Here is a 16,752-nt window from a genome sequence, read left to right on the forward strand (position 1 = left end):
TAAAAAAATTTACATAAATTAATCAACTTCATATCTATATGCCATCTCAAAATTAAAGGATTAGTTGTATGTTGTATCTTGCGGCTAAGACCCCATGTAATATATGTGTAATCTGAGACTTAACAGTTAATACACCGAGTACCATTATTATTTTCCTACCCAACTCCCTGACAATGAACTCACGTTTTGGTAATATAGTGTGTCCATTTCCACCTTAGTTCTATTACAATTGTCATGGCTTACATGAAACTTTAGAGTTTAATTAGAATGACTAATTACAATTAAGCTTTTCAAACTCAGTTACATTACATAATCCAAATTGACTTAATACACATATCATATATACGAGATTCATAGCTCATTTGGGTATGGGTTATCAAATCAACTTTTTCCAAAGCATAACTTTGTTTTTTAAAAAGAAAGATATAAAGTACAACTTTTTCAAATAATCTCATTTGTATTAAACGAACACTCAACATCACTCAGATAAAATCCATTAGAATTTGACATGAGAGAGAGAGAGAGAGAGAGAGAGAAAATCAATTGGCATTGGTCAAGAAACAAGATACTTCTCATGATCACAAAGGGTTCCATAGATTGATAAAAGTGAACTAATTAATTGAACCTTCCTTCCTTCCTTCCTTCCTTCCCTCACTCCTATTAAGAGGGAAAGATGGCCATAGTCCACAAACTTTCCCAACCTTACCCGGCCACGATTTATGATCCTAATTATATAACTCAAAGAGTGGTCAACTTCTAAGACAAAATTAAAGTGCCCGAATATGGGTGACCACGTTGTTGTGTGCTCGTTGTCGTTGGTGGGGTCATGCTGCATGGCACGTTTATTATGAGTCCCACACTCTTATCTTATGAACCCTTCGCGCCGTTAGATGATTGACCGGTTCCATCGGTCAACAAGCAAACGGTTTAAGCGTCGAAAACATAGGGTGGAAATGGACAGGTGTGAGTGCACGTGAAGAAACACGCCGACATGATCTCACAACGGTTGGAAACGGAAAATAGCTGAGTTGGCATTCGCTCTTTTTGCACCATCCCAATGTTGTATTCGTATAATTACTCGCACCAAACCAAACCAAACCTTCCCCCCCCCCCACCAAGCCATAAAGCGATAAAGCAAAGCAGCATCCAACTTAGAAAAATTTCCTTTTCAGCGGGACCTTTTCTCCTTCACGGATTTGCCCCCTGTTCTGTACCATTTTCACATTCATATCCCCAGTCTTTTATTCTTTTATTTCAAGGGCATTTGTGGAATTTTGGATAATGGAACTAAGGGCAGCATGTAATTCAGCATTTTTTTGCTAATTACCCATTACAGGATTTCCCTATTATATATTTCCTACCTACTAAATACAAAATTCCTTCCTCTCTTAAAAAAAAAAAAAGTACAAAATTCCTTGTTGGATTTGGTTTCATAATGTATGTAACACTATTGTATCTCTCTACTTCATCATGGTAAAGGATTATTAACCTAATTATATTATATACATATATATATATATATATATATTATCATTTAATTATTTAAAAAGATGCACATATTTTGTTCAAGGGCCAAAACATAATGAGAAAAAAAAAATCTAGTAGTTGAGAATTTTTTTTTTAAACTCGCTTTTAATAATAACAAAAACAATTTCATCAAGTTATAGATGGTAAATATAAGCAGTATTATATAAGTCTAAAATAATTTGCATTACCAAACCTTTTAACTCCTTAGTTTATGTGTGTATTCCAGTTGAGTTAAAGTCTTTTGTTGCCAAATAAAAAATTTGGGATTCAAACTTTGTTTACACAAAAAATCAAATGGAGTCTTAGGCTAATGATAAAAGCAATCATTATAGAGTAACACATACACGCACACACTTCTTAGTTCTATGCAGCTGGTTAACAAATCTAACCTTTATGTCGTCAACATTTCATTCTATTAGTCCCTTCAATAGGGTTGTTCACAGGTTGGTCTAGGCCTTGATCCCACTCTGTTAAGTGGCAAATTGAATGACCTACCGTGGTTTGAAATAGTTATTGGATCGGTTCGAGTTAGGCTTTACATAGGCCGCGTCAATTTCAGATATAATCAAGAAGGTGATGGCAATTAGCATATCTCGTCAGATACTTTAGATTTCCTTCTGATCTATTTAGAGATCAAAAGATCTCAATCAAATTTGGGAAGAGATTATGATATATTTAGGTGGAGGGTTGGTCGAGTTGGTTTATATCTGGTTTTAGAGGAGAGATTTGCCACTCGACCTGTTCTTGACAAGTTTTGGAGGAGGACAGTCACCACCGACCAAAACAAGCATAAGTTCGGGCAGCTATTGGCTCTAGTTAGGGCAAGTGGGTTAGGTGGGTAGGTTTGGTGACCCTTTGGGAACATCGAGTGGTAGGCTTAATAACCTGAAGAATGTGTCATAAACATGTGATTTCAAATTCCATCTACCATATCATTGGTCCATAGGAGTTTCAAATATAAATTGAAATAGTTTACTCTAGTAAAAAATTGGGACACCACCTCTTTATAAATCATTTTATAAAATTAAAATACATAGAATGTTTTTTATATAAAAAAAATGCTGAATAAAAAGGTGGAATTGAATAATAAATCAAGAAGAAAAGAATGCTTATAAAACAATGCTTATTAAAAAGAAGAAGAAGAATAAGAATGCATTTGATATATTGGTATTCCAAAAATGACCTTAGTGAGAAAAAGTAGGGAGTGGAGGGCTATTTGGAGAGAAGGGTAATGGTATATCCGTCCTCACAAAGCAACCGAAAGCAGAGAGCCAGCTGTTTGCACTACGAACGTGACGCGTGATGGGGTCCGTCAGATTAGATATTCGGAACCAACGGTCATGATTTCGTGAAATTGCATTTGAGGTCATTTAACCTGAATTTCATTTGCATTGCACCTCCACCCCTTATTTTTTAAACAGGAGGGCGGGTATCTCACTCTCAGCCACAATCCACAACAACAAAATTCCGTTAAACAAGGCGACAACACACAGTTTCATTCAAATTCATAACTTCTCCAAAGGTACCCTTTATTTTTTTGGGTTTTGTTTTGTTTTTTAATTTTTCATTGGTATAATGTGATTGTAAATTGATTAATTTTGATCGTTTAAGGTTTCGGGTATGATATTCTAGTGATCTGTTTTCCTTTTTTGGTCTTGACAACGTTGTTGGGTTTTCATTGATCATCTTAGAAACATTTCTTCTCCTTCTTCTTCTTTTCTTCTCCCTTTTTTGTGGGGTTCAGGATTTGCATTTTTTTTTCTTGTTATTATTGTTTTAATACGTGATGCATAGAATTGGATCGAATTCATAGATTGATGGTCTTGGATCCATGATGGGTTTTCGTAGTTCAACTTATTGGGCGCATTGGATTGTTAGGTTTCTCTCACTGTTTTGATTTTGATGCATGTAAATTTGTTGCTTTGATCGAACTCAAAAATGTTTTAAAGTATACATCATTGGCTGCGATTTTAGCTCATGTTGAATTTCTATATATTGTTTCTTTCGAAGATTCAATTTTTTTGGAAATTGGTTGGGGTAATGATTGTATATTTTCCTGTATTTGTTGAATTTTACGCCCAGTTATAATGGGTTAGGAATGTACTGGCTTGTGAGGTTTGAATGGACCAGGTTCTGTAATGCATATCTTGATTTTGACTCCATGAGAGGATCTGCCAATTAGGGAATAGTGAATTGTCATTATTATTTTTTTTTCCTAATGCATATAGTGATGATTTATATGATGAGCAACTACTATTCCTTGAATTTGAATATAATGGTGGTGTCTCTCTGCAGAAGGCAATAGAAAATGGCAGAAACTGAGGATATTCAGCCTCTTGTGTGTGATAATGGAACCGGAATGGTCAAGGTAATAATCCAAAATCTATTATTGTGTTAACCATTTTTGTTTTAGTTTCATTTGAAATTCTAAGTGCTTTTCTCCAAAGGTGATGGTAGTCAGTTTCTGCTCACTCCAGAACCTAGATTCTAATGGCTTTGATGGATCTGAAATTGTCAGGCTGGATTTGCGGGAGATGATGCTCCAAGGGCTGTTTTCCCTAGTATTGTAGGTCGCCCTCGTCACACTGGTGTGATGGTTGGTATGGGCCAAAAGGATGCCTATGTTGGGGATGAGGCACAATCAAAGAGAGGTATTTTGACATTGAAATACCCAATTGAGCACGGTATTGTTAGCAATTGGGATGACATGGAGAAGATCTGGCATCACACCTTCTACAATGAACTTCGTGTGGCTCCAGAAGAGCATCCAGTTCTTCTCACAGAAGCACCTCTCAACCCAAAGGCCAATCGTGAGAAAATGACTCAGATTATGTTTGAGACGTTCAACACTCCAGCTATGTATGTCGCTATCCAGGCTGTCCTTTCCCTTTATGCTAGTGGACGTACAACTGGTGAGCAATTAGCATCGGTTATCTATTTGCTTTTTTGGTTAATGTGATAATATTACACTTAAAATTTAGAGAGACAAAAAATAGAAACTCTTGGTAAAAGGAAATATTTGATAATGGATATTTTACTGTATGACAATTTAGAGAGACAAAAATAAATATTTGCCTCTAATGATAATTTTTTTTTTCCTGAAATTGATTTGAGAAACAAAATCATTCATGAAAAGAACTTATGTTTTATTGCAATGTGATGAGCCTTATTTTCATATCATGAGCAAGTGCTTTCAGGAATGCATCATGTAATCTTTGGTTTGCACAGAATAGTGAAATCTTGCAAACTTGCTACAAAATTGATACTATGTGTTCATCTGTTTTATGTTTTGCTTGTTGTCTTTTAGGTATTGTTCTGGACTCAGGAGATGGTGTAAGTCACACAGTTCCCATCTATGAAGGTTATGCCCTCCCACATGCCATCCTGCGTTTGGACCTGGCAGGCCGTGATCTCACAGATGCTCTTATGAAAATTTTGACTGAGCGTGGTTACTCTTTCACCACTACTGCCGAGCGTGAAATTGTGAGGGACATGAAGGAGAAACTAGCCTATATTGCCCTGGACTATGAACAAGAGCTAGAGACGGCAAAGACCAGCTCAGCTGTGGAGAAGAGCTATGAGTTGCCTGATGGACAGGTGATTACCATTGGTGCTGAACGATTCCGCTGTCCAGAAGTACTCTTCCAGCCGTCCATGATTGGGATGGAATCTGCTGGCATACATGAAACCACATACAATTCTATCATGAAGTGTGACGTCGATATTAGGAAGGATCTCTATGGTAATATTGTCCTCAGTGGTGGTTCCACTATGTTCCCAGGCATTGCTGATAGGATGAGCAAGGAGATTACAGCATTAGCTCCAAGTAGTATGAAAATTAAAGTGGTTGCACCACCAGAGAGGAAGTACAGTGTCTGGATTGGAGGCTCCATTTTGGCATCTCTAAGCACCTTCCAACAGGTAATGTGCTATATGAGGCCATTGCATTCGGAATGATTATGACCATATGAGTATGAGACAATTTATTAATAACTTGTTTAGAATACAAAATATAAATTTATTACAACACAACAGCACAAAGTGTGTGTTAAGCTTATGATTGCTTGTTAAAACTTAAAAGTAGCAAGTTGCCTCACCCAACAAGCCATTGTAGCATTATTTTGGCAACATGCTAACATGATAGTTTTGGTAAATGCTAAAATGATTGAAGTATTTCTGACTAAAAAAAACCCTTCTTCTGCATGCAGATGTGGATTGCTAAGGCAGAGTACGACGAATCCGGGCCATCAATTGTTCACAGGAAATGCTTCTAGTCTTGCAAAGAAAGAGTTGGGCAAAGAATTTACCGGATACATATATTACAGAGAGGCTTCTAATCAAGTGGTTGAAGGATTCCCTTTTTATTTCTTTCCCCCTTTTTTTTTTCATTCATGTTTGTTTCTCTGTGTTTTTCTTTTGTTTTGCTGGGACAGTGAACATGGAGGCAAGCAAATTAAGTTCAAGATTCAAATTTTTCCTTACTACCTTGTTGTAGAAGAGTTGTGTATTGTTACTGATTTGGTTTGGGTTGAAACGGAAATTCTTTTCATTATAATTTATTTGAGGGCTCTTTTTATAAATTAGAATGACCTATATTCCTTTTTATGTGGGCTGTTTTCTGCAACTTTATATTGTCACAATATCTGATTTAGTATGTAGTCCATGTGGATGGAAATCTATTGGAACAAAAGCAACAATTATTTACAGCATCAGAAGCAGAAGTGTGTAACTCTGGATGAATTTAAAAACTAGACGTGACAAAATGGGTGGGTCGGGTCCGGTCCGGATTGCAGGTCAGGTCGGGTTGATTCGCATTTTTTAAATGAGCTTTTTTTTTCAATTATAAAAACAAATTAGTATAACTTGTTTAGAGAGAATGAATAAAATCAATAACAACCTATTTAGAAAAAACAAATAAAATTAATTAAATAAATTAAAAACAATTTTAACAGTTTTAAGTATATTAAAAATTCTTTATAGTCATAAATTCATGATGGAAAAAGTCTTTAATATTAATAACTTACTGTCAAAATACATGTAAATACAAGCTTTCATTTTCAAAAAGAGATTTATCTTAAGGAGCAATAAAAAGTATATATTTTAAGTTTATATCACTAATAATATCATTCCCACTTGCAAATTGGAACTCAAGTTGACCAATTTCGTCAGCATCTTTATCTACAATATAATATTTTAATATAACTTAAGGTACCACGAAAGCAAATCAATAAAGAATTAAAATTTTATAATAGAGGCCGAGAAAAGAGTAGAGGCGCAAGAGTCAAACTGATATTGTGAAAGGTTGAAATCTCTTACCTCTCAGTAGTTTGTGCCTTTTAGCCTTTGTGGACTACAGCTACTACAAGTTCTTCTTCTTCTTCTTCTTCTTCTTCTTCTTTTTGTTGAAAGAATCAACTACAAGCTCTTAAGTCTAGCCATTTATTGTGTTAGTAAATAATGAGTCGGTTAGTGTACTAGACTACTAGACTACATTTGATTAAAATTGTGAGTCAAGTGTGTGAGCTCAGGGCTATGAAGAATCCTATCAAATTGAATGAGAATTTTTTTTTTTTTTTAATAAATGGGTTGTCTTGTCTTGTCTCATGTATGTGAAGTGTGAACATCTATTTATAATCTATTGATTTAAGTGCTTTATGCTTTATGCACCTAGCATTAGGGCGTAGTTTCAATATTTTTTTAGCGAATTTTTTTAACAAATCGGGTCGCGGGTTATTTGAGTCGGGTTGACCTGCAAAAAATTGAGTCGGGTCATGGATCAATCCGTTTTTACTTCGGGTCATATGATTCGGGTTCGGGTCAAGTATTTTTCAGGTCAGGTCAAAAAATTCTGACCCGTTTTGCCATGTCTATTAAAAACTATGCATTCAGCACACGGAAAAAAAAAAAAAAAAAAAAAAAAAAAAAAAAAAAAAAAAAAAAAAAACCATGCACACAGATCTCTAGATTTTGGAGGAACAGCAAGAAAAGCCTGATAATTTGGTCACCATTGTATGGATCTGACAAAGCAAACTAAATAAGCACATAGTCTGAGATTTTAACTAATGACATGGGTTGAGATTCTGATCAAATGCGCAGGCTACACAAATCGGAGTAGTAGTATGTTATGTTTAAAAACAAAAACAAAAAAACCTGGATTTCTGGACAAAGCTACAAGTGAAAGAATGGGCTTAGAACTAGTTTATGTGAAGTATCCCATGTACGTAGGGGAAACAAACCAGCTCATGCCTTGTCAGTATACGCTTAGCATACAAACAATTTGTGTGCATTGATGGTATTGGGGTCATTTTCCAATTCTTCACGTCACGTATCTGAACTTGATTGGACCTTTTCGTTGATCCGATTTTAGATCAAGGATGTAAATCCACCACTCTCATCTGCACAAATGGTGAAAAAAAAAAAAAAAAACACTAGTCGTGTCTTGGTGCTACGTGGCACTCAATAAACCTGCAAAATGAGGGAAGAACGCTATAACCAGCTTACACAATATAAAATCTTGATGTTAGTTTCAGAATAAAGGATAATTATAAGTAATGTGATGTACAAGAGAGAGAAACTCGTATTTAGTTAACTCATAAAATATTAGTATTGATATTAGTATCACTATCTTTAATTAGTAAAAATTTTCAAAAAAGGCAAACTGATTATGATATCCCCAAAATTGACAAAAGGCCTCGAAAACTACCTCCCTAAAGGGAACGTGCCCTTCCCAATTTGCTAAATTCGAGGAATCCGGACAAATAACATTAAATGATGATTGAATCTTTAGAATGTGTGTTGGGTGAAGGGTGTATAGTCAGCAGACATGGTGTTCTTCCATTACTTACGGTGTTTTGCACATTGAATCCAGCATGGACCCATTTGTCTCACTAGTGTTCTAAGCCCAATGGAAAGGCATTTTAGAGAGTCCAAACTGGTGGAAAAAGACTCTTTTGCCCTCCAATAGACTACTCCTAACTATCCCATTTGCTGGTTTCTCTTCCACAGGTGGGCCTCGTTCACACGGTAAAAAGGATGAGATTTTAGTAACTCACTAACTTGGTTTGGTTGAAAATCCCCTATGGACAGTGTATTTTGGTCATTTTTTAGGTTTAGAGGGTATTTTGATAATTTTTAAGATTCGGGGTATCTCGATCATTTTTTAAGTTTAGGGGATATTTTGGTGATTTTTAGGTTTTGGGATGATGGTTATCTGAAAATTGAACCAACTCCAAACTCGTCCAAAAGAGTCGTCTAGGTCTAGTAGATAAAAATGAACGTCCTCAATAGGACGGTCGTCTAAGGGCATAAGGGTTGTCCATGAGTCAAGTGTCATGACGACCCCCGACACTTGGAAAATTCCATGGAGATTTATCCATAAGATCCAGTAAATTGAACCACATGTCATTATTTCAAGGCATAAATTAACTTCCAACGACAGTTATAGAAAAAGATGAAATATTCTAACTCCTATAGCGGTTGTGGAAGTTAACCTTGAACCCTCTAACCTCCTCAAATATAGGGGAAGTTACAATACATGTAACCGCTTCAAGAACATACTATATAAACACTCATTCACATCAAACGGAGGTAAGTTTTTGGCAACTTCTGAAAAGTTGGAACTCTAGAATTTGAGAGAAAAAACTAACTTTGGCATCGGAGGATTCTTGGCCGGTCCACCCCAGTCATCCTTTGATCGTGTGTTTTTCTTTTCAGGCCTTCCAAACAATCACTAGCCCTTTGAAGCTCGAAGCATCCAGCTTACTGATTTTCTTTACATCATCAGTTGGCGCCGTCTATGAAAAGTTTAATTGATTGTGTTTTGCAATTTAACTTTCTTCGACAAAAAGCTGTATGGTTCGGACAAGTTCAAGGGCCACTAGCCTAAGCCACCAGGAGAGTAGGGAAGCTTCTAGTAATCCCTACTATGATCGTCAGTCAGAACCTGTAATGCAACTGCCTTGCATCCAACACATACAGTCCATGGCAGCTGTCATGGCAGAATTAACCTGTCAGAACTAAGAGTTGACTAGGGAGATTAATCTAATGATTAGTCCATGGCATCCAACCTACTAATTTTCTTTGCATTATCATGGGGTATTTTGGTCAATTTTTAGGTTTAGGAGGGTATTCAGTCATTTTTTAGGTTTCAAGAATATTTTGGTAATTTTTAGGTTTAGAGGGGTATTCGGTTATTTTTTAGGTTTTGGGGGTATTTTGGTTTTTTTATTAAGGTTTATGGGTATTTTGGTCAATTTTAGGTTTGAGGGTATTATGGTCATTTTATAGGTTTAAGGATATTTTGGTCAATTTATAGGTTTAGGGGGTATTTTGGTCATTTTTAGGTTTATGGGAGTATTTTGATCAATTTTTAGGTTTTGGGGGTATTTTAGTTTTTTTTTTTTTCTTCTTCAGGTTTTAGGGGGTATTTCAGTCATTTTTAGTTTTATGGGGTATTTTGGTCAATTTTTAGGTTTCGGGAGTATTTTGGTCATTTTTCAGGTTTACGGGTATTTTGGTAATTTTTAGGTTTAGGGGGTATTTTGGCCCCCTTTTTAAAGGTTTTATGGGTATTTTGGTCATTTTTAGGTTTAGGGGGTGTTTTGGTCAATTTTTAGGTTTTGGAGGTATTTCAGTCATTTTTTATGTTTTGGAGGTATTTTAATAATTTTAGGTTTAGGGTGTATTTTGGTCTTTTTTAGGTTTTAGGGGTATTTTGGTCATTTTTAGTGGTTTTGGGGCATTTTAGAGTTGGTTGATTTGTAAAAATGATATTTGGATTATAATTGGGTACCTAATTAAAACCTAATAAACATTAATGTTAATTGAGTTTAATTGGATTAATACCCATATAACCCAAATATTATTGGGTTTAATTGGATTAATACCCATTTAACCCAATTAATAATTGGGTGGGTTTGGGTCTCATTTAAATGGGTGGGTTTGATTGATTTTGTCACCCCTAGTTGACATTGATGGTGGACCTTGTGGGCCTGTCGTGTTTAGTGTCTCAACTAGTGATTCATAGGACATGAGTTTCTTTTTGGGTTCAAATTTTCAGATTGAGCCAAATTCATAAGGGCCTATTTGGTTAGTTGAGAAAAGTGGTTTTTTTTTTTTTTTTTTAAGTGAGACCCATCACAAAAAAACTTGTTTGGTTTAAGAACTTGTACCCAGTTTTCATTTTCAATATCCTAAAAGTTGAATTTGAATACAAAAAATGAAAACACATTTTCAGTGTTTTCAGGGTTGTTTGGTAACTGTTTATATTTTTTGAAAATTCGCGTGTGAAAAAATGTGGAAATACATGTAATGTTGTTTAAAAACTGAAAACATGTGTTTAAACACCTGTACCAAATGGGCCCGAATCATTTTCATATATAACAAATACATTTGTAATTTTGTAAATATTGTGAAAACGCAAAGGGCCCAACTTGATTGATGTGAGTGTGTGTAAGTGAAAAAAAAGTAAATTTAATTAAAAAAAACAATAGGAAACAATACCAAACCATGTCTAATAAATTTATACCCAAATTATGTATTCAAAATAACTTACCAAACACCATAAAATGAAAAAATAGATCATTTTTTCAATATTCAATTTTAAAATTTGAATACAGAAAGGAGAAAATGAAAGTGAATTCACCACTTTTTAGAACTAAACAGGCTTTATTATTTTTGATTTGTTGTCCAAAAAATGCCATTAGCAGTTAGAAGAGTCACCTGAGATTCTAGTGAGCTTTTAACTTTGGATCTACTCCAAACAAATGGAACCAAATTCTTCTCTCTTTTCTAAATTTTAAAAAAGTGGTTGAAATTACAGTTAAGTACAGCACCATAGCAAAAAACATTTGTTTCATCATGTTAACAAAATACCAAATGCGCAATACTTTATGACAGATACATAGTTATTTCACTTCTAGAATCCTCCACTCTAATTCTCTTTAATTTTTAATTAGATGTAAGACACGCAATATTCAAAAATCAAAAATCAAATTAATTCCATATGTTGCACATCCTTTAAAAATTGGAGGCTATTGGAGATTCAAGTAGAGGAATCCTTTCCAATGACAACTTCTAAAATAATCAAACCTAAGTATAGGTAGCATCACATCCCGCTCTCCCTTGTTTGATTCATTCGTTGCATCTCTACCATCCTTGTCTTTCTTGTATTGTTTTTCTTCTTCAACTTTACAAATAAATCAATGAATTAGGTTTGGGTATTTATTTATGTGTAGGAAACGTGATAGGTACCCCAAAACATTATTTTATTCATATCCTTCCTCATCAAAAGGAGACATCAGTTTAGTAAAAGTTATTTTATTTATCCAATAAATTCTAGCAATCTATAAGGAATTTATTGATTGAATAGTTTTTAAAAGCTTGCTAAGGAATCAACGATGGGATCAATTGTTTCTCAAATAGAAAACAAAAATAAATAAATAAAACAATGGGATCAATTACTCTGCTTTAGCCTAGTCCCGTAATATCTAGCTTTCATTTGGAAGCTAAAGAATATAAAACTACATTGGTTTAAAACCTTAAAATAATGCAGTTGATGGCGGTGTACAAGAAAATCACAACATGGAATGAAATTTTAAAGGATGAAATTGAACAAAATTAATCCGTAGGAAGCAGATTGAAAACAACCAAAACTTAAGGATTACAAAATGTAACTTGCTTATTATCAACTTCACAGATACATCCTTGGTTCACCCAGAATCATGACACACTGATCAACTATTATGCTGCAAAAATTATAAAAGGGTAGCCCAACATCTACAATTAAGATATGTTCAAGAAGGAAAAATTTATTCAAACAAATTGTACAATTGCACAACGTTTGAGTGTATACAGACTCCCAACATAAGAACCCCAAAAAAGCTTTCCTTGTAACGATTAATCAGTTTCAAACTTTGCCCTAAAAAAACTTGGAAAGGAGAAAATGAAGGCTGAAAGAATCAACAATGAGATGTAGCAAAAAATGTTAAAATGATCTGAACCTGTCTTCTTATACCAGACCAAGCCATTCCAGTTATTGGGTACTTATTTAGAATTGCCATTCATGTCATTCCTTGAAGAACACTAAAATTTGATGGTCCAACTGTATCCATGAACCCTCTTACTGACAGCTCTGGTACAGATTGCGTTTTACTCAGCAACTCATGGTCAATAAAGATAACGACAACTGTAATATCATCATGAAAGAACCGCCTGATCCCCTTTTCAACCTTCTTAAGGTCATCATATCTCATCTCCCTTTTCCTAGCTGCCACATTTAAAGCTGATTTGAGAAGTCTTCTTGCAATTCCCTGATAATTCAGATAAAGTAAGAACAAATTTATAAGTCTTTCACAGATAAAAGAGCAAAATATAATAAAAGAGGTTCATTAAAAGATAGAGCATACTTGTCTTGGGTTACTATGCACAATCTCAGCAGCTTCCTGATTTGTCATGTGTTCCCAAAGCCCGTCAGATGCAAATATGATAAATTTATCATTGGGTTGTAAAACTCTAGCACATATAGAAGGTTCTGCTGTCAGCACAGGTCGACGGATGGGTTCAGGAAGGTGGAATTTTGGAAATGAAGGATCAAGACAAAACTCTGGCCTTTTCAAGTATGCATCACCTATAGATCTAGATACCTGATACCAATGCAAGGGATGAAACAAGTTGAATAGTGACAAGCATAGTAATTGTCACTGGTCAATATTGCAGGCAAACAGCTGAAAAATGACCACCAATCTAAGAAAGTGTACAAATTCTCTTTATGCATACAAGTGAATATTAGCACCAGATGTCACATAGCTTGCATCATATTTAAAACAAAGGAAAAAAAAAGGAATCTTAAATGGGGAGTAGAGAGATGTTATGGGGCACAAGAGTCAACCGAGTCCAACAAAACCCTGTAGTGTCAAATACTTTAACTGATGGCTCCAATAACCACAGAATCTATTTGGAATAAGCTCAGGATTTGGAAAATCTTAAAAAACCATCCATGTATGTCCAAGTGTCATGGTAATATAGAGCTATAAAAAAGAAATTATTTGTAATGTTAAAAAAATAATGATAGCAATAAAACCTAATAATAGCCTTTCTGAAATCCATAGAATGTAGAAATACTATAATATGGTAGAAAAGATTTTCCTGTAAGCCTAGTTCAATTTGACATTTACATTAACCGATGAATGTCCCTCGCTATAGTGTCAATATGGTTTTCATAAATCTGAATGTAACCTTTCAAATAAATAAATAAAATTTTCACCACAAGTGGAATAAAACCTGAGTGCAATTTCATGTTGTGAAGTAAAACACAAGTATAACTACATAATTACAGTTTAATTTCTTAAAGGGAATGGCATAATTATTGTGCTGGGAACCTTGACTCCTCATGGATGTGACACAAGAGTCAATTTTAAGGATTGGTTTTGTGGATGTCATGTTATAGGGTCATGTGCATGAGTGGTAAACAACTACAATATTAAAAATGCAAACAGTTTGCCAAAGCAATTGGGAAAAAAACTGCCATAAAAAATATATAATTGCAGTAATTTAGAAAAACATAAATCCTTTCAATTTAATATCTTAAAAAACAACAATTAATGTAAATTGATCAAGGCAAAAAGAATTTACATAAGGTGGAGAAGACTAAAACAAGAGCACACCTGAATGATGCCTTTGATACGCCAAACTCCATGCTTCATGACTACAATATGTGAATCATCAGGATGCCTGGACTTGAGTTCTTGTCTAACCTCCTCCATACTTGCATTGTGATCTCTGGTCAACTGCTCAGCAATTATCTCATTATTTCTACCTACAGAACCAATAACAGCTCGAGAATCACCCAAATTGGCAACATATAATGTTCCCCTCCAGATGACCCCAACCAGGCAACAAGACCCAATTGCTGCAATCAGTGGTTTTATTCCCCAGGACCTACGAACAAGAGTAAGAAACCCATCCTCAGTTGCTGAAAAAGCACTCCTAAGTACATCTTCAGATATGGTTCCATTTTCTCTAGCAAGCCCTGTAAAACAATAAATCAGATTCACCACTAAACATTCAGAACTACCTAAAATCAATAAAGAAACAAAGGGTGACACGCAGAAAATATGATAGAATGAACACTCTATGCGATCTAAGGTTTCAGATAGAGAACACAGGGACACAATATAAACTGCCTAGTTTTTTAAAACATTTCTGTTGAGTTAAAGTGAACTCCTTAATGTGTTGAAGTAATTCCAGGTGGAGTGGTGGTTACAATCATTAGTTCAGATATACCAAGGAAAAATAAAAATCTTGCAAATACAACTTTGTAAAACCACATCAATTAAGATCTTAGCTGAAAGCCTTGTAACTCAGTGGCATTGACTGGTTTCCGTCCATAGGAGAACCTGCGTTCAAATCTCCCATCCCCAACTTGTAACAATTGTATTGTGAGAAAATATAAAAAATCAATCCAAATATTATAGTCAAACAAATATGAACACAAGCTCCAGGCCTCTGTTAGGTATGCTAACATCAAGAAGGTAGAAACCTTAGGGAAGAGCAAAGTGCAATACCATCTTTATACTCCAAACAACCTGTTACGAGGAAATCCCATGATTTTCATATAAGAAATTATATCTAAGCTTTTGATAACAGAAAAAATCCTCGCTAAAAGCTTACAGAGAAATACACAATGTCAGGCTGAAAAACCGGATGAAAAAAAAAGACACAAAACATCCAAATTTGCTCTCATTAAGAATGACAAGATAAATTACGTGAGTGGTAAGCATTTATCATTTTGTTATGTTCATCTCGTCCGGTTGCTTTTGGCTCTCCTTTATACCGACACAGTGAAAAGAAACATTCACAAAGAAATGAAAACAGCTTCTTGCTTCACCTTTTTTATTTTATGGGTAAGTTACACATACACCATGCAGTTTAACCTACAACCTTACCCTCCACCTTACTCTTACAAGAGAAGCAGGTGTCAATTCATTTGAACAAGAACTCATTGGCACTTCTTACTTCACAATTTTTAGCATTCTCTTTACTTTTCCAAGTAAAAAAGTGTGTTAGCTTGCACATAATTTGAAATTTAGGCCTAAAACCACAATCCTATCTTCCAAATCTGCCTATAGTCACTTCAAGAAATCTTAATAAAATTTCAAATGGAACTACATTTTTGTCTCTGTGGACCAATCAGTAAAGGGTCTCAGAATTAGATACAAAATACCCCTAATACACTGCTACAAATCTACAACAAAAAACAAGATAGATCGTCCTAATTTATCAAAACAGAAAACCCAATTACAATAACTAAATTATCAACCCAAAAAAAGAAAAAAAAAAAAAGAAACCCTTTTTCACAACCACAAAACTGAGTCTCTTAGAAGCAAGACAAGCAAAGACCCACATGGAAATTCATCATAACAAGTAGAATAAATTGGTTTTTAGTAAAACCTAGTACTGAAAAAACCATTAAAACCCATTTGACCTACAAACAAAAGCAGAAGTATAATAAAAAGAGAGAAGAGGATGAAAGACTCACTAACTAGATGAAGAAAGAGATGGTCACAGATAAAACGAGAGGCATCAGGGCCACCATGGCCATCATAAACGCCAACAAAGGTGGCATTAGGAGCGGTCTCAACTTGGCTCTGATCTTCAAGAACCTCATTGGCTTGAACAATAGCGAAAGAGTATTCACCTAAAGAGTGTTTGTGAAGGTCACGGCACCAAAGAAGCGAGTCAGCGAGTGAGGAATCAAAATCATCATCATCATTGCTAGTGTTGTTGCTGCTACTATTATCCTTGCTCATACGGGCATATCTCCTTACTGGTTTCCAACACGCCCAAGCCATCCTTGCCAGCCACGACAACATCCCTCATTTCCCAAACTGTAGTTCGATTCCAAGTTTTGAAAGATAGCAGAGAAAGACCCAAAAAAATGTTTTCTTTTTAGCGCTTTTGTTTTCTTGGTTTGGAATATGGAAGTGGGTTCAGATTAAAGATTGCAAGTTTTGATCAGAGAAAGAAAGACTGAAAGAAAATGTGAGACTTTAGACTAGAGTGGACACTGAAGAGAGAGAGAGAGAGAGTGTTTGTGTTTCTGTAGTGTGAGAGGGAAAGTGGGAAATTCTCTGCTTTTTCAGATTTGAGAGAGAGAGAGAGAGGTTTTACAGTTTTTACAGAGAGAGAGAGAGAGAGAGAGAGACAGACAGAGCTGTAAGGAAGAAT

General features: G+C 35.1%; 2 protein-coding genes across 3 annotated transcripts; one reads left to right on the plus strand and one right to left on the minus strand.

Moving 5' to 3' along the window:
• Positions 1–2,904: 2,904 nt before the first annotated feature.
• Positions 2,905–6,107, plus strand: LOC142610689 (actin-like). Of its 2 annotated transcripts, none has more exons than XM_075782589.1 (5): positions 2,905–3,049; positions 3,823–3,895; positions 4,046–4,439; positions 4,835–5,448; positions 5,736–6,107. In XM_075782589.1, exons 2-5 carry the CDS (start codon positions 3,836–3,838, stop codon positions 5,799–5,801), a joined length of 1,134 nt encoding a protein of 377 aa, XP_075638704.1. In that variant the 5' UTR covers positions 2,905–3,049; positions 3,823–3,835; the 3' UTR covers positions 5,802–6,107. The 2 variants fall into 2 exon arrangements, with proteins under 2 accessions (XP_075638704.1, XP_075638705.1); XM_075782590.1 differs by having other exon boundaries at positions 2,969–3,049; positions 3,826–3,895.
• A 6,155-nt stretch (positions 6,108–12,262) lies between these two features.
• LOC142611372 (putative protein phosphatase 2C 25) lies at positions 12,263–16,752 on the minus strand. The gene is made up of 4 exons (XM_075783485.1): positions 16,064–16,752; positions 14,190–14,554; positions 12,933–13,169; positions 12,263–12,836 (listed from the first exon to the last, which is right to left on the minus strand). The coding sequence occupies exons 1-4, from the start codon at positions 16,395–16,397 to the stop codon at positions 12,588–12,590; spliced, it is 1,185 nt and encodes a 394-aa protein (XP_075639600.1). The 5' UTR covers positions 16,398–16,752; the 3' UTR covers positions 12,263–12,587.

The sequence above is a fragment of the Castanea sativa genome, chromosome 9, assembly GCF_040712315.1.
Source record: "Castanea sativa cultivar Marrone di Chiusa Pesio chromosome 9, ASM4071231v1".
NCBI classification, from domain to species: domain Eukaryota; kingdom Viridiplantae; phylum Streptophyta; class Magnoliopsida; order Fagales; family Fagaceae; genus Castanea; species Castanea sativa.